At 37.9% G+C, this 20,577-nt stretch overlaps 2 protein-coding genes across 6 annotated transcripts in view; one reads left to right on the top strand and one right to left on the bottom strand.

The window, feature by feature from the left end:
* The first annotated feature begins 314 nt into the window (after window positions 1-314).
* Window positions 315-16,659, top strand: LOC139746136 (DNA repair protein complementing XP-C cells homolog). Of its 3 annotated transcripts, none has more exons than XM_071656993.1 (9): window positions 315-464; window positions 1,737-2,769; window positions 2,980-3,939; window positions 4,141-4,248; window positions 6,010-6,143; window positions 8,688-8,913; window positions 10,407-10,575; window positions 12,599-12,753; window positions 14,392-16,659. In XM_071656993.1, exons 2-9 carry the CDS (start codon window positions 1,744-1,746, stop codon window positions 15,307-15,309), a joined length of 3,696 nt encoding a protein of 1,231 aa, XP_071513094.1. In that variant the 5' UTR covers window positions 315-464; window positions 1,737-1,743; the 3' UTR covers window positions 15,310-16,659. The 3 variants fall into 3 exon arrangements, with proteins under 3 accessions (XP_071513094.1, XP_071513092.1, XP_071513093.1); XM_071656991.1 differs by having other exon boundaries at window positions 5,968-6,143; XM_071656992.1 differs by lacking the exon at window positions 315-464 and adding an exon at window positions 557-793 and having other exon boundaries at window positions 5,968-6,143.
* Window positions 16,068-20,577, bottom strand: part of LOC139746138 (uncharacterized) — a 100,141-nt gene continuing 95,631 nt past the window's right edge. For all 3 annotated transcript variants that reach the window (XM_071656996.1, XM_071656997.1, XM_071656998.1), the window contains one exon: window positions 16,068-18,654. In XM_071656996.1, coding sequence (XP_071513097.1) covers window positions 18,454-18,654 — 201 coding nt within the window. In that variant the 3' untranslated portion in view covers window positions 16,068-18,453. The remainder of the gene's footprint in view (window positions 18,655-20,577) is intronic.

Here is a 20,577-nt window from a genome sequence, read left to right as displayed (position 1 = left end):
GAACAGAGGGAATGATTTATATACGCAATTCGTATTATGTCTGCCGTCAAATATCTAATTGCATCCCATATATATGATGAGATGAATCTTTATTCTTCTTGGGAAGTAATTCATTCTCATCGTTACTTTCGTAACAGGAAACGGAATAAAAAATATATATACATATTGTTCATCACGCTGACTAAGCAACCCCTGAGAACCACGTTGGAAATTAGTAAACGTAATTATACTTCCTGTTCCATCTTATGTGAATGTAAAATGTGTATTTTATTTATTTGATTCAATTAATTAATGGTCTCATAGGATGCGTATGAACGCGTGACGTAACGCAAGGGAATTATTTGTTTACATTGTGTTGTGTTGCGTAAGTTACGCATGGCCACCTTATCACCTGAGATCCTCCATATTCATTGAGTGTCTTTCCTGAGCTATCGTAAACGCTGCCACAACAATCAGTGTGCATGGTAGGTATAGAATATATATACTGAGTTGTCATTTAAGGTTGTCATGGGTAATTGTTGCCTTCAATAGTTTTCCTGTTGTGGTTGTAGGGATGGTGTAAGAAAGGGGCGGGAGTGCTGCTTACTGTCACACTTGTATTGTTCGTAATTCAAGTCTGTCCTTCATTAAAGACAATGTCATGTGCAATCACAGGGCATACAGGTTGTCGAAATGGGCCATGTAATGCCGTGACATGAAGTAATTTTCAGTACACAGAGGGACGTGGGTACTGCATTTGGCGGCAACAGTTTCAGGATAGCTTTGAGGAGTGATACTGTGTCACGACCAATGAGTTTGTATTATGTTCAGCTTTCCTCATGGCCAAGAAATTTTTTTTAAACTCCCTTCTGCCATGCTGTTACGTTATCTTAGCTTATGGGCCAAACCTACCCAAGAGAAAAATGCAAGTTTTCAAGGATGTAAAACCTTGTCTGGGATGATACACTGCGAACACTTTCTTTTTTAATTATTGTTGCCTACCCTTCCCCCCCCCCCCTCTCTCTCAGAACACCAAGTCACTATGAGGGCAACATCCATGTTCCGAAGACTTTTAAGGTGGTTGATTTGACCTATGGGGTAGGACAGTGATAACATCAGTGTGGGGTGGGGACAGTTGAATGGAGGGTAAAGTGCCAGAGCAAGTAATTACAGCAACCACTGTTTGTGTTATTAGTGAAGGATGAGAGGTGTTAACCTCTTCATAATACTTACCTGTGTATGTAATATTACCTTCAACAAGATTTTGCCGTGGTGGCAAGGTTAGCAATTTGCACTTACCACCAGACTTCCATGTTCACATATTTAGGTCAAGAGGCTCTTAACCTTTGGAGATTATGGGCTTTCATATCTCGCAAGACACTGCCATAGTTCTTTTTATTGTATCACATGCATAAGGTATACATGTCACAGGTTGATCACTTACACCTGCTTTTAAGTATACAAGTTAACAGATTTCCTCATTAAACTGAAGTGAGGTAATTTTTGAAACTATTCATGTAAATGATATTTTTGACGAAAGTGGATGTTTGCATTTGGTCTCACTGTAATAGTTTTGTTTTGTTAAAGAAAAAATGCATGGCAACTCTTTTCTTTTGCAGTTTGAGAAAACTTTGGTGAGGGACATGTAATGTATAGCAGCACTTGTTTAACTTTCTAACATTTGATTGTATGTGCACTAGGATATTACTTGATGTTTTCGTCATTTAGCTAATGTGTATGGGGCATTTGTATTACAGATATGGAATGGTGGCCCACACACATAACACAGGCATTCAGGAGCAGATGACTATGAAAAGACGTTCGTGCTCCAGGTCTTCAGGTCCCAGTTCTTCTGGTTCTGATCCTTCAGTTTCTGGCCCTTTAGCTGTTGTTGCCAGAAAAACACCTAACTCTTTGAGAAACTCAGATGAGGAAAATAATAAAAACCTAGGTGAAGAAACAATGAACTTTGGTTCCTCAAACAAGTTAAGTGATGGTAAGGGTAAATTAAAAATGAATAAGTCACATGTACGTATGTCAAAAACTAAGAATAATCTGGCTGCAGCAGAAAAGGAGGAATCCAAAAAAAGGTTTAGATCTCAGGATAAAGGGAAAGAAGTTAAGTCTTCTGGAAAGAAAAATAGAAGGGATCAAGATTCTCCCAGAGTTCAGAGGCATGAGATATCTCAAAAAGAATCAGAAAGTAGAAATAAAAGCTTGGCTAATGATGAGGATATAGATTTCTCAGTAATTGAACAAAAGATATTTGAAGGGTTCCAAGTAGGAAAAAGTTCTGGAGAAGGGAAATCACTGAGAGGGAATAAAACTAAGAAAGAGAGTGTCCAGAAAAGTTTACCTTTACACTCAAAGGATGAGAAGAGGAGACGTACACCAAGCAAAGAAGAGTCTGCTCTTGAAAATAAGAAGTTCAAAGAAAGGAGGAAAGTAAAAAATATTAATGTGAGTAAGAGGGAAACCAAGAATGTTTTAACCACATCAAACTGCTCTAAACTAAAAGGTGCTACCAAAGGGAAAACCCACATCATGGTCAGTAACACAAACAAAAAGAACAAATCAGATTTGATAAAAGAGTCTACTGGTGCAGCGTCTGATTCTGGTATGAGTGACTGGGAGGAAGTAGATGAAATGGAAGGAGTTGATGAAGTCAAAGAGCTTTTGTCTGAATCACAAGCTGTCAAAGCAAAGCCAGAAGGGGTCCAAATAGAACTTGATGCCCCAGATGTAATGTGGGGTGTCCGCAGAAGGAAGAGGCGAACTGAGGAGGAGATGGTAAGCATACACTTGTTGATTGATTAAATTTAAAGAATCAAGATTGATTATCTTTGAGTAAGTTTGTGAGAAATTAGCAAATGAGCATTAGATGTTCCATAACTGTATTTTGAATTTTCTGTAATTTGTATATTGATATTTGGAAGTATTTGAAAATTTTAACGATGAAACAAAAAGAATTTATCACGTACATTATTTTCTTTTTTACAGATAGAGGATTACCTACGTAAAAGTGTAAATAAGTCCATCAAAGAAGTTTATGAGAATATGCACAAGGTTCATCTGTTATGCCTGTTTGCTCATGGAAGATATGTTAATCAGACTATGAACTCTGACATTCTACTTGGAGCTGCTCTTTCAATTATTACTGACAAGAATGCTTATCCCCCAAAGAGACTGGACATGAACTACTTGGAGAAGTTCACCAATTGGTTCTCAAGGAAAATAACATTAAAACCAGAGAATATGGAAGATGATTATTGGAGCCATCCTTTAGAGACTCTGTTATGTAAGAGATTTGAAATTAAGAAGGCACACTCCAATCGAGAATTTGTGTATATGTTTATTGTCATCTGTCGTGCCCTAGGAATGAAAGTACGTTTAGTGTTATCCCTGCAACCAATGAGCTGGAAGCCAAGTGCTGAAATACTGATTAGGCCATCAAAGAAAGAGGAAAAGAACAAAGGTCCAGTTTCTGAAGCATCTTGTTCTCAAAACTCAGAAAGGTGTGAAAAGAAGTTAATGGCAAAAATTAGCAAAGGGAAAAAAAATTGTAACAATAGGAAAATGTTATCTTCAGAGTCTGATGAGGAAGTTGAGAAAAAGAAAGGTGCAGTAACAAAGAAATCTAAAAAGATAGAAGGGACAGTAAAGAAGAGAAAATCTTTAAGTGATGATGAATGGGATAGTGACTTTGAACCTAACCCAGTTAAGATACAGAGAAGTCGAAAATCAACAGGAAAAATGCAAAGAAGCTCCAGCAATAGAAAGAATACCGAAGAAAATAACGCAGGAAAAAGGAGGAAAATTGAGAAAGATGGGGAGTTGGAGAGTAAAAGAAGAAAGGCTGAGCCATTGCTAGAATGGGCAGAAGTATATGTTGAAGAGGAGGAGAGGTGGATCTGCATTGATGTAGCAAGAGGCAAAATTCACTGCATTCCAGAAATTGAGGTAAAGCCATCTACAGTTGTGATGTATAATTTAGAATTAAAAGAAAAATATTTTACTGAAGGGGGCAAAACTCTAAATTTTACATATGAAGTTACTTTTATTGACATACAAGAACATAGTTTTGTAAATTGGATGACATAGTTTCTTAGCATATGAGATACATGTTTTTTATTATAAAGTTCAATATCTCTAATTCTTAAGGTACGTATACCAGCTGCATCTGCTTACATCACTGCCTTCAGTGCCAATTTGACGATTAAGGATGTAACTCGGCGTTATATTTCTAGTTGGCTCTCCAGTGAAAACAGGGTAAGTTTTCTTTTTTCTGGACAAAATTTAGTGAGTGTGGCATTTAAACTACAAAGTACCAATATATGAGAATAATTTAGAGACCTCTTCTTAAAAAGTTCAGTTTTGCACAAAGTATTTGTTGCAGTGATGTCATCATTTACAGTAGCTACTAGGTTTAATATCATGTATGCTCTAACTTTCCATCACTTTTCCATTCTGATGCTACTATAGCTGTGTCCTCAGTAGGCAAAGCAACTGTGTTTGGTTCTCAATTCTCCTCTAACTCCACTTTGGATGACTGACATTCCTTAACCCCCTGATGCTCTTCTTACAAATCTATGCCTCATCCTGTAATATCTTTTTTTGCTATCTCAAAAGTGCTTCTTTCTCTGGACACAAGCAAGGCTTATGGTCCTGATGGCATCCATCCCCATGTACTGAAAGAGTGTGCCTCTGAACTTGCACCTGTGCTTGTTTGTCTGTTCTGTTTCTGTTTAATAACCAAAACTTTTCCTTCTCCATGGAAGTATGGATTGATACATCCCATTGCTAAGAAGGGTGACCATTCTGACCCCTCTAACTATCATCATATTGCCTTGACATCTACCATATCCAAAGTATTTGAATCTCTCCTCAACTCCCATATCCTTAAACACCTCGAAAATGAGTCTTCTCTCAGATCACCAGTATGGCATCCGTAAGACGAGAGCCACCATTGATATTCTTTCCTGCCTTACTAGTGTCTGGTAATCATCCTTGAAAGATTTGGGGAGTCATGAGTAGTTGCTAGTATAGCTTCAATAAGGCAAGATCCACTGGTGATATTCTTTCCTATCTTACTAATGTCAGATTATCATCCCTGAAGGATTTTGAGATGTCGTGTAGATGCACTTGACATATCGAAGGCTTTTGATAGGGTTTGGCATCAAAGTCTCATCTCTAAGCCCCCCTCTTTTGGCTTCCCTCCTTCACTTAGCTTCTTCCTCTCAGGCCAATCTATCTTTCTGGGTATTGATGGATAAGCCTCCCCCTTTTCTCCATCAACAGTGGTGTCCTTCAAGGTTCTGTCCTGTCCCCTACACTTTTTCTACTTCACCTTCACATGCCCTGGTTCAATCCATTGACAGTATGTCAATATATATATATATATATATATATATATATATATATATATATATATATATATATATATATATATATATTATCCCTGGGGATAGGGGAGAAAGAATACTTCCCACATATTCCCTGCATGTCGTAGATTGGGGCCTGAACATACAGGAGGATGAGAGGCGTGCAAGGAATAGAGTGAATTGGAATGATACGGTATACTGGGGTCGATGTGCTGTCAGTGGATTGAACCAGGGCAAGTGAAGCATCTGTGGTAAACCATGGAAAGTTTTGTGGGGCCTGGATGTGGAAAGGGGGCTGTGGTTTCGGTGCATTACACATGACAGCTAGAGACTGAGTGTGAACGAATGTGGCCTTGTTGTCTTTTCCTAGCACTACCTCGCATGATTGGTGATAATGTTGATGACATAATAATACTCTTACTTATCTCGGTGGTAAATGGATAATAACACTCTTACTTATCTCAGTGGTAAATGGTTTTGCATTTATTTGAAAAATAGCCAAAGTCATGAGCATAATAGTCAAAAGTTGAGGAGCATACTGAAAGGGAACAGCCAAAAACATGATAGCTTTATAGGAGTACAGGAATTTTGAATTTTAATTTTTCAGCATTTCCCTTTTACAAGAGTTAAAAGTCCTATGTTTTACAAGATGCGGTGCTGCAGTAAGTGGTGGAAAAAGGCACTGAAACCATTTGAGGGAAGGAAGACACGACTTGATAGGGAGGAGGAAGAGGAAATGGACCAAAATCTCCGACAGCAACCACTGCCAAAAACAATTGCAGAGTAAGAAAACTAGTAGCATCCATGACTAAATCCATTGCCATGCTTCTGTAGATAGTTTGGCTTATTTCTAGTTGTTTTAAGGCACCATACTCATCTCACCTGAGGATGACCGTCAGTTTGCTTTGATTTCCTAGTACTATTTATCCCAACCTCTAGTTAATTTTAGTGAAAAAGAGAAGAAATAAGGTAGATATATGGCATTATGGAGTTTCTACTTGTATGCTATATACTTGAGTAATATTCTGTTGTGATTTCCTGCTATGTTCCTTTTTTATACTGATATGGTCTTTTGATATCATATTTCTTAAGACATGAAAAGTTGTCTAACACCAAGCAAATAGATACCAAAAACAATGCATGAGAAATGTAATGGAAAAATATTATCAGCCAGTAAAACTTGTAATGATACCAGGTTTAAAAATTGAAGCTAAACAATGCTAAACAATGGTGTGAAGGATTTTATCCTTGAACAGTGGTATTGATAGCATTATCCAGCTGAATTTGTGAAATTAAAAAAAAAAAATACATGAAATGAAAATTTAGAATTATGTTACAAAAGTTATAACAAACATTTTTATGTTGGCCTGGTCCTTTGCCTGCAGAGTGATGGGTTATTGACATCTGACAACCCCAGAAAAGAGATAAAGACCTAGATTAGTTCTTTCTTTCTTTCTATTTAACATGATTTTAGTTAATATATTTTCATACACAGGTTTATTTTACTTATCAAGTGATACATCAAAAGTATTCATCATCACTTAGGTCATCCAACTTTCTATGTATTTTCCAGAGGGTTACTCTTTTTGCACAAACTGTAGATCAGTGACCATGCACTTAAAACAGTAGTGTGAGCGATGAAGAATGTGTGAAAGGGGAGAATGTTATCTCAGAGAGCAAAAATGGGTATGTTTGAGGGAGTAGAAGTTCCAACAATGTTATATGGTTGCAGGGCATGGGCAATAGATAGGGTTTTGTGGAGGAGGGTGAATGTGTTGGAAATGAGATGTTTGAGGACAATATGTGGTGTGAAGTAGTTTTATCTTGTAAGTAATGAAAGGGTAAGAGAGTTATGTGGAAATAGAAAGAGTATGGTTGAGAGAGCAGAAGAGGTTGTGTTGAAATGGTTTAGACATACGGAGGGAATGAGTGAGGAAATATTGAGAAAAAGGATATGTGTGTTAGAGTTGGAGGGAACAAGGAGAAGTGGGAGACCAAATTAGAAGTGGAAGGATGGTGTGAAAAAGATTTTGAGCAATCGGCCTGAAGATACAGGAGGGTGAGAGGTGTACAAGGAATAAAGTGAATTAGAACGATTTGGTATACTGGGGTTGACGTGCTTTCAGTGAACTGAACCAGGGCATGTGAAACATCTGGGGTAAAAGCAGCGACAAAGCAAAATAAATATAAATATATATATATATATATATATATATATATATATATATATATATATATAAAGTTTGAATGGAGAAAAACTGGAGGAAGTAGTGTTTTAGATATCTGGGAGTGGATCTGGCAGCGGATGGAACCATGGAAGCGGAAGTGGATCATAGGGTGGGGGAGGGGGTGAAAATTCTTGGAGCCTTGAAGAATGTGTGGTAGTCGAGAATATTATCTCGGAAAGCAAAAATGGGTATGTTTGAAGGAATAGTGGTTCCAACAATGTTGTATGGTTGTGAGGCGTGGGCTGTGGATAGAGTTGTGCGCAGGAGGATGGATGTGCTGGAAATGAGATGTTTGAGGACAATATGTGGTGTGAAGTGGTTTGATCGAGTGAGTAACGTAAGGGTAAGAGAGACGTGTGGAAATAAAAAGAGCGTGGTTGAGAGAGCAGAAGAGGGTGTTTTGAAATGGTTTGGGCACATGGAGAGAATGAGTGAGGAAAGATTGACCAAGGGGATATATGTGTCGGAGGTGAAGGGAACGAGGAGAAGTGGGAGACCAAATTGGAGGTGGAAAGATGGAGTGAAAAAGATTTTGTGTGATCGGGGCCTGAACATGCAGGAGGGTGAAAGGAGGGCAAGGAATAGAGTGAATTGGATTGATGTGGTATACCGGGGTTGACGTGCTGTCAGAGGATTGAATCAGGGCATGTGAAGCGTCTGGGGTAAACCATGGAAAGCTGTGTAGGTATGTATATTTGCGTGTGTGGACGTATGTATATACATGTGTATGGGGGTGGGTTGGGCCATTTCTTTCGTCTGTTTCCTTGCGCTACCTCGCAAACGCGGGAGACCGGCAAAAAAAAAAAAAATTTAGCATGCCAAGTGTGTACCCCTGGACCTACACCCAGGGTGAACACACCAGCTACTGTTGTTGCTCACTTACCCTTTCTTCATGGTGTTTCTTTTAGTCATAAATTGCATCTTTTACCATGTATTTGTTTCGTTACCATTCACACTTTTTCATGAGCCTGTGGCTCTAGCATGCTCTCATTGGTGGAGCTGTTTTCTGTTTTATGTCATGTACTTTTCATTCTTTTTTGCATTTTCCATCCAGTTTTGCATTTGGGGTATGGTTGTTTCAAAGTTTGCATCTCATTAGGTACAAGAATCATCCACTGTATGCTTTACAACGTCACCTTCTCAAGTTTGAAGCAATCCATCCCCCGGATGTGTCTCCTGTTGGATTCTTTAAGAAGGAGCCAGTATACCCCCGTGACAGTGTGTTCACCTTGTGTTCACGGGACACCTGGATGAAAGAAGCGAAAACAGTGAAGATTGATGAAGAGCCATACAAGATTGTCAAGGCACGGCCAAAGTGGGATAGGGTGAGGTATTTTGTGTATAATTCTTTATTTATTATTGATATTATTACTTTTCCAAATTTGCTTATTGATGATATTGATAATTTGTGTATGTATCCAACTGCCTTTCTCCACCCTTATAGGATAGTATTATTCATATTTTTATCTTGGTTGTTTTCCCATCTTCCAGCTTAGCAAGTTAGTATCAGGAAAAAGACAAACAATGGCCTCCTCTGCTTGCATTTACTCTTTAGTTGTTGTATATACTTTGAAACCAAATAATGTTATCCACAGCCAAGACCCATGGTATACTTTGATTACTTCATGTGCCTTGGTTTTCTCCCAAACTGATCTCAGGCATTTCATTTCCAGCATGTTCATCCTCTTCCGCTCTTTTGCAGTCATGACCCCACAATCCATACAACACTTTCTGGACTATTATACCGTCAGATATACCCATCTTTTTCCTAACAAACAGTGACTTCTTTGCATTCTTGACTTTATCTCCCATCCTGACTTCAACCCCTATGCTTTCATTTCCTGTCGTGTCCACTCTCTGGTATCTTGGGGAGTCCACTTCCTACAGATCCTGCCCATTCAAACTTACTCTCATACTACTGCCTCATATGTCACCTACACCAAGTTATCTTATTTCTGTTCACATTTATATTCAGCTTTCTTTTATCATACATACTCTCTCTCAAGTTTGCCACCAGAGATTTATCATTTTCATAACAGCAACTAATTCACCTCCATGTCCCTCCACCCTTGATATGCTATAAGCATATTCAATGATCTGTCATCTCTGTCACTCCTCTATCCGTAAACAGATTAAATAACCACAGTGGCATCAGATATCCTTGACACTGATTTTGCCTTCACTGAAAACCACTTATTCTCCCCCCTTTCCTACTTGTACAGTTGCCTTATTCACTTACCCTCCACCTTTCCTTTGTGCACAAATGCCTTACTCTTCTGGTGAAAGCTCCTCACAGCATATGGTAAGTACATTTACTCTTGTAGCACATTTCACAAGTCATATCCATTTTATATTATAATTGTAATATTTTTCACGAGACATCTGATGAAATTGTTGTTAGACATGAAGGAAATCATGGCATAATGACCAGAACCCAAGAATCAGTTGCAAATGGAGATCTGCAAATAATGTTATAAATAAATCATGTGAAAGTTGGGTTTTTGGGGTTATCTAGTAAGGCATCCACCCCTTCATTTTTTAAAGATAATAATCCAGACAAAGGATGGGTACCTCTGCTTCAGATTATCAGTTTACAAAGATGCATGATGTTGCTTTGTGTTTTATGTGACTGACATAAGTAAATATTTATCATCTGTTCTCTTAGTAAACTGCTTTCTATGGAATAGGTTTGTAAGCTTTGTAGACCCTGATATTAAAGAGAGAAACTCTTAAGTGTTTCTTACTAGAAACACCCTGAAACTTGTGTTAAGGTCTTGAAATGAATTTGTCTTAACTTGTTACATTTTATGTATTCCAGAATATATGCAAAGTTATTAAAGACAGGCCATTAGAATTGTTTGGAGAATGGCAAGTGGAAGACTACATACCTCCTGTAGCCTCTGGAGGAAAAGTCCCTCGTAATGAATATGGCAATGTTGAACTCTTCAAGCCAAGTATGCTACCTGGGGGCTGTGTACATATCCCAAGTAGGTGAATGCCATGGATGTCTGTATAGCTGTTAATAGTTTTCTGCAGAATAACCGTCCTAAACTAAATCACTGTAGTGGGGACATTTTTTTTTCTTCTAAAGAGAGAATTAGTAATTCTGTGACTGTTCTTTGCCCTAGCAAAGAATTTTTGGATGTGTACATACTTTGATATGGAAGTAATGACTGATGAGCTTAAAAACAACAGCAACAACTCTGATTCTGAACACACAGTCAATGTTTACCGCACATTTATGTAAGCAGTACTTCAGTTTCATATGAGGGGTTTTAGATATTTTCTTAGGTTTTTGAAGGGATTGTATTAGTCATGTATTCTCAGTAGTTCATCTTTAAGAAAATCTAATATAGAAGGCAATACTTAACGTTAGGTAGGAGCCACTGAAAGCACTGTATTAGAGTTGCCCTCTGCCATTGGCATGCTTAGGGTTAGGTACTAAAGGCAAACAAGTGGCACTGGCTTACCTCTTGAGGGAGTTACCAGAGGGAACAGGGGTCAGAGATATAGGTAAATAGACAGCCATGTTGGTTGTTTGGGTAGATGATTGGGGGAGGGTAACATTACTGGTTTATGTAGTAATAAATAGGCTTGATAGACTTTCAGAAAGACTTTTGGATGTGAATGTGCTGAGAGGAGGAGCTGGTGGGGTGTCTGATCAGTGCATGGTACTAGTTAGTGTGAAGGTCCGTTGAGGCATTCGGAAAAAAGGAAATGATGTGGCTGGGGAGAGGGGTGGTGAAAGTGAGTGAGCTTTGAAAAGAGTCTTGTGGAAAGAGATACCACGAAGGACTGAGTGTAGAATGGGTAAAGGTGAGAGTAAATTAAGGAAGGGGAGTCGGCAAGGAATGTGCAAGAGAAGTGTGTGGTATGTGGAAAGTGGGAAATAGGGATATGAAAAATGGTTGTGAGTGGTGGGATGAAGAAAATAGGAATGCATGGACATTACTTATAGGGAAGGAGAGCAAGCGATTGAGGAATGTACAAGAGAAAGTAGCTGGTGGTCAAAAGGAAGGTGCATGGACTGAGAAGTTGGGCAAGTGAGAGCTGTGCTTAATTTGTATTAGTAGACCTTAGGGTGAAGAAAATGTTTTGGAAGGAAATTATCAAATGGAAGCATCTGTAAAGGGGGCAAATGAGAGTGGTAACAGGCAGCAATGAGTGAATATTTTGAAATACTGTTGAATGTGTTCGATAATATGGTGATTGATATTGGGTGATTTAGATATGCAGGTGTGCAAGGTTAGAGAGTCATGGCAAATGGTTTGGGGAATTTAGAAGAGGTGGTGAAAGCCATGTATAAGAAGTGATGCAAAACACCCCCAGTGGATGAGATTACAGTTGAATTTCTTAAGAATGTGGGAGATTGTATTGTGTTATTTAGTTAGGATTTTCATTGTGTTTATGGATCAAGGTGAGGTGCCTAAGGAGAGATAGAAAGCCTATATTGTGTCATTGTATAAAGGCAATGGGAGGAAGTATGTGAATGTTCAAATTAGAGAGGTATAAGTTTGAGTATACTTGGTAAGTTGTATGGTAGAGTGGTGATAAGGAAGTTGGTGGCATGGACAGAGCATAAAACTTTATAACTTTGTTTACATTGTTGAATTGATATAAGTTTCTTCTTTATCTTTTTTTAAAAAAATATAGATAATGATACAATATGAATTTTTTTCATTCCAAAAATGACTACCTAGTACAATTTATGTTCAACCCTTTTGAGGAGTGTCTGAGATCTGTCATATTTCTCCATTTGTGGATAGTAGCATCACTTGACTCTTCTATGGGCACTCTCAAGAGACAAGCAAGCCCAACAATGAAGGGAAAAATTAATACTTGTATTAATATGCATTACAACTGTTTATGTTCTTGTGTAGATGTACACAGCATTTTAAGGGTTAATGTTATAAATTTGAAACCAGTGGTTTAGCATATGCTTTTGCAGAATTTCATGAGTAACAAATCTCTTCATTGTTTTTGAACTTATTTTTTACTTCTTTGTTTTAGTTGCAGGTCTGAATCGCATTGCTCGGAAGTTGAACATTGACTGCGCTCCAGCCATGGTGGGATTTGATTTTCATTCAGGCTGGACACATCCTGTATATGATGGCTATGTTGTTTGTGAAGAATTCAAAGATACATTACTGGATGCTTGGAACCAGGTATGTTGTCAGATGTTTACCAATCTAAATATTGAGAAGTATTATGATGAGACTCTACTCTCGATGCTACAGTCTTGCCATAACCTTATGCAGGTGAAATCTAGTAACACCAGTAAAGGGAATAATAGGTAGAGAATTCTACCCATGTATTCCCTGCGTGTCGTAGAAGGCAACTTAGAAGGGCAGGTGTGGAACGCAGGAATCCCTCCCCTTCTGGTATTTCAATTTTGAAAAATAGGAAAAGGAGCTAATGAGAAATGCTCATCCTCCTTAATGGCTCAGACTGGAGTGTCTCAGTGTGTGTGGAAATAATAAAGATGAGAAGAAAGGAGAGACAGGAAGTAAATTTAAGGAAGGGAAGTTGGATGATTGCGCTCTAAGTGAAACAATACTCAAGGGTATGGAGGAAAAATTAGGGATTGGCGTTAGAGTTAAGGAAGTGGTAGCACTACTGCTGAAACAAGAGTTGTGTGAAAGAGTGTAAAAAAGTGAGCTATAGACTGATGTGGGTAAATTTGAAAGTGAATCTTAATAGTTGGGTGATTATTAGTGCTAATGCATTTGGCCACAAGAGGACAATGAAGATGCAAGTGTTTTGGGAGCAGGGTGGTGACTGTGTCAGTAGTTATGATGCAAGAGACTGGCTGCTAGTTATGGGTGATTCAATTAGCGTGAAGTGAGTAATGTTACAATTGAGGGTATAAATGGGGGGGCTTGGGGTATCTGATATTGTTTACCCCAGATGCCTCACATGCCCTCGTTCAATCCCTTGACAGCACATCGACCCCAGTATAGCACATTGTTCCAATTCACTCTATTCCTTGCACGCCTTTCACCCTCCTGTATGTTCAGGCCCCAATCACTCAAAATCTTTTTCACTCCATCCTTCCACCTCCAATTTGGTCTCCCACTTCTCATTCCCTCCACCACTGACAGGTATATCCTTTTTGTCAATCTTTCCTCACTCATTCTCTCCATGTGACCAAACCATTTCAATACACTCTCTTCTGCGTTCTCAACCACACTCTTTTTATTACCACACATCTCTCTTACTCTTTCATTACTTACTTGATCAAACCACCTCACACTACATATTGTCCTCAAACATTTCATTTCCAACACATCCACCCTCCTCTGCACAACCCTATCTATAGCCCATGCCTTCCAACTATATAACATTGTTAGAACCACTATTCCTTCAAAAATACCCAATTTTGCTCTCCGAGATAATGTTCTTGCCTCCCACACATTCTTCAACGCTCCCAGAACCTTCGCCCCCTCCCCCACCCTGTGACTCGCTTCCGCTTCCATGGTTCCATCTGCTGCCAACTCCACTCCCAGATATCTAAAACACTTCACTTCCAGTTTTTCTTCATTCAAACTTACCTTCCAATTGACTTGGCCCTCAACCCTACTGAACCTGATAACCTTGCTCTTATTCACATTTACTCTCAACTTTCTTCTTTCACACAATTTACCAAACTCAGCCACCAGCTTCTGCAGTTTCTCACCCGAATCAGCCACCAGTGCTGTATCATCAGCGTACAACTGACTCACATTTGTATTTTTGCTTTGTATGTATTCACTTTGCACTATTTTGGACCCTAAACCAGTATCTTACTTATATTTTCTTATTAGGAACAAACTGAGCAAGCCAAAAGAGCAGAAGAGAAAAGGGAGAAGAGGATTTATGGTAATTGGAAGAAGCTGATTCAAGGTATTCTGGTGAAAGAGAGAGTACGGAAGAAGTATGGAGATGTATCCATGTCAGATGAAGAGGAAGAGTGGAAGAAAGATGAGAAAAAGGAGGTCACAAAGAGGAAGATAAAGCAAGAAGATATTGATGCTGTAAGACCAACTCTTGTCACACATGAAGTCAAAAATCTTCAAATTGATTTAAGCTCCAATGTTGTGGAGATGGCTGAAAAAAGTAGAAAAAGAACTATGAAGACTAAAAATGTCAAGAGAAGTATCAAGAAGGAAAATCCAAAGAGACCTATAAATGCTAAAACAGATCTAGGTGATAGTGAAAGTGCTTCTGATGAAGAAGAAAAAAAGGAAAAAATAAGAGCAATTTTGCAGTGGGGAGATAGGACTGTTGCAAGCAATCCTGATCTCAGTGATGATAGTGATGTGGAAAAAGTGTCTCATCCCTCAACTTCAGCTCATACAGATCAACTTTCCAACCCTTTTTACAATTCTATAATTAAACCATCTCTTAAGAAATACAAAAATGTCAAAAGTGAATCCAGGAAAAGAAGAAAAGAAACCTGTGGGCAGACTTTCTCTGGTTCCGAGAGAAGTGTGACAAGTGCATCAACTAGTCGTTCAACTACTCCAGAACCTGATCTTGAAAGTACAAGTGAATTAAAGCCTAGGAGAACCTCACTGAGAAATGTAAAACGGAAGATTAAGACATACAAAGAGAATGAAGAGCATAGCGAGGGGGACATTTCCATTGATGAGAGTGATTATGAAGATAGGTCATATGACCCTAAAAAAGAGATATCACACAAGGAGGCCTCAAAATTAAGTGATCTAAGTGATTTAGAATGACTTATTCCATCGATTTTAAATCTGAGAGACTTTTTCTAATTCTATGATCAAACAAGAGGGTCTTTGTTTAATGTTAGGGCTGCATTCCATAAATGGGTTCAAATCCATTTTCCCCATAAGAACCCTTGTAAAAGGGCTAGGTACATTATGCTGCCTACGACATACCTTAGGTATGTTTTATGTGACAATTTTCAAAGACAAAATAAGTTGTACAGCACAGTGTAGTACATGAACATCTGTAAATGTTATTTTGATATGAAGTACAGTGTGCATAACATTAACGTTTACTGGATATGGTCATTGATCTATGCTAAAAGAAGTGCATTGTGGTTGAAGGATTATGTTAACTGCTTGTTCATCATTTTTATATACTGTTCAAAACATTTAATTTCCTATGAAAATTAATTATTTTTCTTGATTTCTCTCTGTGAAAGGCTCACTCTTGTGGAGCATTTTTAACTCGTAATTGAGAAATTACTTTTGAAAATCAACTTTCAACATTACAGCCATACGAGTTTTGCAACTTACTTGAACTTTGCAACAGAAATAAAATGGATCCTTGGTCATAACGCGACATTTAAGTGCTACAGCTTTAAATGAGTCGATTTCATATGGGGTCTCTCTGTAATTAAACTTAATACATTAACTGTAGTAAAGTTAATTTAGCACTTTTTAGAGTTGCTCTGAATAATTATGTATAAATTTTTCATATTACTTAGATATTGGTTAATATGGTCTGATTCTTAATAGTACAAAAGTTTTTGATAAGCTTTTATTATTTTATACATAGAATCCTGTCTCAGGGGATAGGGTAGAAATATCACCACTCATGATCTTTTGAGTGTTGTAGAAGGCAACTAAGAGGGTCAGAAATTGGGAAGTTGGTAGTACTTTCCTATGTTATCACTTTCTTGAAATCTTAGTTTGTCTGTTCTTAATGCTAACTTGTTAAAAAAAAGGTGAAAAAAAATATAACTGCTAATTTTTACGTATCTTTGGTCTACTTAAATCATTATTCATCTTCCAATTTACTTGAGAAAGGGGATTGATTAAAAGTTAATAACCATGGATGCATTACTGTTTAAAAAAAAAAAAGTAATGTCTTCTTTTCTCATGTATGTTAGATCATGTCTTTATTTAACTGTTGCTCATAATGCTTGTCCAAATAGAAACTATTGGAGCATGCACTATTTTTTCAAAGCTATTCAAACTTTTACTTCATAGGGCTTGGTGTGCTCAAACTTTTTGGTAGTATAGATAAAATTAATATGAATATTTACATAATTGTAAAACCTAATTTCAGGAGGTAAAAAACCCAAATGCAGTAAAGAAATACTATGTGTTGTTGTAGTATGCCTTTTTCTGATCTAGCCCCTAGTTTTATAGTGTAACCTTCAGTGTGTCATCTTGCTGCCTTGTATATGATTACCTTGTATATGATTACACACTGTGTGAGTACACTAATTAGGCTGCAGCACTCCTAATCAAGATCGGAAAGGTAATAGTAAGGATAATGATCCATTCCAAGCTGTGTTAAATTCTGCAGGAACCAAACCTCATCTGGTCCCTCATATCTTTTGAAGTAATTTCATTAACCAGCCTTCATCCTTACCCGTTTTGATAATGGGAATCCCTACAGCTTTTTCTTAAGGCTTTAGTTCAATTATGGAATAGGAATAACGAAACTGAAATGCAGATATAAAATGTAAACTAAGGGGCATGCAAGTCTGGAAGGTGAATGTATTGTAATGAATGGAGGACCCCAAATTCATTCTTATATTTATGATACTTTGTTACCCAAGACCTCAAAACTCTTTCATATCATCCTTCCAACTCTTCCACGATTCTCCTTTTCCTTATTAACTCCACTTTTGACACACACACTCTCTAAAGCCATCCTCTCGATATGATCAAACCATTTCTGCACACACACTTTAGCTCTCTCATACACTCCTCTCTCCCAAATCTTTTGCCATACCATATCATAGTCAACCAACCCTTCTTAACATTTAATTTCCAATACATACTCCCTCAGCTGTACATTCTTAACTGAGGCCCATGCTTCACATCCATACAACAAAGACAGATTATACCAACAGACATACCATGACTGACTTCTTTTTCCATGCATGCCTTTTACCTTTCTGCATGTTCAGACCCTGGTCACTCAAAATCCTTTTCACTCCATCTTTCCACCTCCACCTCTGACACATAAATCTTCAATGTTAATCTTTCCTCACTCATTCTCTCCATGTGACCAAACCATTTCAATACAACGTCCTCTGCTCTCTCCACCACACTCTTATTATTATTATACTTAATCGCTGCTAGGAAACAGACGAAGAATGGCCCATCCACTCATATGTACACAAACGCCCAAATACGTACATACATATACATATCAATGCATACATACACAGGCATATACATATATACACATGTACATATTCATACTTGCTTGCCTTCACCCATTCCTGTCACCACTACACCCCACAGAAAACAGCATCACTAACCCCCACTTCAGCAAGGTAGTGCCAAGAAAAACAAAAAAGGCCACATTCATTCACAACATCAAGATAACTGGGTACATATGGACAACTATATATTTCTAAAAATCTGCCTTATAGATGGGGTGCCTGGTCACGTCAGTTCTAGTGAAAGATTTGACAGACAATAAAAACTGGAAATAAATGGAGAGGTTAACATTTGATTACCCGTGGCAGGAGTATTCATTTCTTGCAACTGTTTACTTTTCCCCTAATAACCTCAAGCAACCTGGACAAATCATGATACTTTTTTAGGGTCATACAATTTCTATGTACATTATCTTAGAAATCAGAATTTTACTAAGTATATTTCTCTAGAAACTCTTGGAAAGATGTATCCATTAATGAACCAGCTATAGCATGGTGAAGTGTTCAGATGCCTAATAAAATAATCAAAGGCATGATGCTAATGCAAGTCAAGGGCAGCAGTTTCCAAGTGATTTAGTCCTTAGCTTACAATGTAATCTCTAGGAAAATAATTTTACCATGTGTAGCTATTTTCACAGCTGGATAGCTTACTCTTAATGGGGTGTCCATAACCCCTTACTTAAAGAGAGAGAGAGAGAGAGACAGAGAGAGAGAGATAGGAAAAGGAGGTTCACTGTTGATTAGGAAACCCTGATGTATCTGCTGCAGATGCTGCAGTGATGTTGACGTAACATGGTGGAGCAAAATCCTTAAGTTTAGCCACCTGCATTAAACTTTCTGTGGTTGCAGCAATGCATCCTGCAATTCCTAGGAACATTATATTGGCTGCTACAACTAGATCCTTTGCTTCCAGGCGCCCACTAGCTTTTTGCTGAAATGGATGGAAAAATATGTAAGAGCACAGTCTGAAACACCTTTATAATCATTAAAGTAAATTAGCTATGGTAATGTGTGGATAGAAAAGGGAAAGTGTCATCAGTCTGTAAAGTTAATATAGAAATTTACCTCTTTTTTTTCAAGTTGTGTTTCTTAAGTTTCTGTTACAGCTGCTGATCTGGTGCTATGGATTTCAGCTAATTAAATTATTATCTGACTTACTCCCTTTTACAGCTTTTTGTTAAATGACATTTTAATGAACGTGGGGTACTTATAGTTTTGGCTTAAAATTGATAATATTATTGGTTACTTTAGGAATGATTTTTTTCCCTTTAAGCATTCAATTGGATTCCTCACAAACCATAAGTTATCGAGAAAATGAGGAATTTACCCAAGTCCTTCCACACATTCTACGAACATCTGAAACGTTTATGATTTTTCTACTGTGCTAGTTCCTCTATGACATCTCATTAAAGTATAACCATTGCATTATACTGAAGCCTCCCAAGCAGTCTTAATTTCTCAGTACTTACAATCTCATTCCTGCAAAGGCATACATATTCATGTGCATCAAAAGACTAACAATACAAAAAACGTAATTTCTTTGATAAGGTAGGTTGTAATTTCTTAGTCTTCAAACTTTTAAAACCTTTAACCCCTTTTTAAAGATCTTCTAATCCGTTTCTACATACCTCAGTCTCTGCTGTCATTTTCTGCAGGTCCCACAGTCACTCCAACTTTTAACTATGTCTAAACATGACAGGTGTCTCAAGTGATGTGTTCAGCTCCCATTATACATATATGAAAAAAAATTATATTGCAAAGGTGCCTAAAAACAAATGACATTGTGGAACCAAGATTTTACGGTCATAACCTAAAACAAAAAAATTAAGAATTCTATTTTGTAGCAGTTAACATGAAGCCTTACCGGACTTAATTACTGCAGTGAATAATATTTATTTATCTCGTATATCTTACTTAGTCACTGCCTCCCGTGTTAGTGAGGTAGCGCAAGGAAACAGACGAAAGAATGGTCCAACCCACCCACATACACATGTATCTACATAAACACCCACACACGCACATATACATATCTATACATTTCAGTGTATACATACACAGATATATATATATATATATATATATATATATATATATATATATATATATATATATATATATATATTTTTTTTTTTCTTTTTTTTTTGCTTTGTCGCTGTCTCCCGCGTTTGCGAGGTAGCGCAAGGAAACAAACGAAAAAAATGGCCCAACCCACCCCCATACACATGTATATACATACGGCCACACACGCAAATATACATACCTACACAGCTTTCCATGGTTTACCCCAGACGCTTCACATGCCCTGATTCAATCCACTGACAGCACGTTGATCCCGGTATACCACATTGTTCCAATTCACTCTATTCCTTGCAAGCCTTTCACCCTCCTGCATGTTCAGGCCCCGATCACTCAAAATCTTTTTCACTCCATCTTTCCACCTCCAATTTGGTCGCCCACTTCTCCTCGTTCCCTCCACCTCTGACACATATATCCTCTTGGTTAATCTTTCCTCACTCATTCTCTCCATGTGACCAAACCATTTCAAAACACCCTCTTCTGCTCTCTCAACCACACTCTTTATTTCCCCACATCTCTCTTACCCTATTATTACTTACTCGATCAAACCACCTCACACCACATATTGTCCTCAAACATCTCATTTCCAGCACATTCACCCTCCTGCACACAACTCTATCCATAGCCCACGCCTCGCAACCATACAACATTGTTGGAACCTCTATTCCTTCCAACATACCCATTTTTTCTCCGAGATAATGCTCTCGACTTCCAAACATTCTTCAAGGCTTCCGTAATTTCACCCCCTCCCCCACCCTATGATTCACTTCCGCTTCCA

Source organism: Panulirus ornatus, chromosome 64 (assembly GCF_036320965.1).
Source record: "Panulirus ornatus isolate Po-2019 chromosome 64, ASM3632096v1, whole genome shotgun sequence".
NCBI classification, from domain to species: Eukaryota; Metazoa; Arthropoda; class Malacostraca; order Decapoda; family Palinuridae; genus Panulirus; species Panulirus ornatus.
This window is presented reverse-complemented; position numbering and strand designations above follow the sequence as displayed.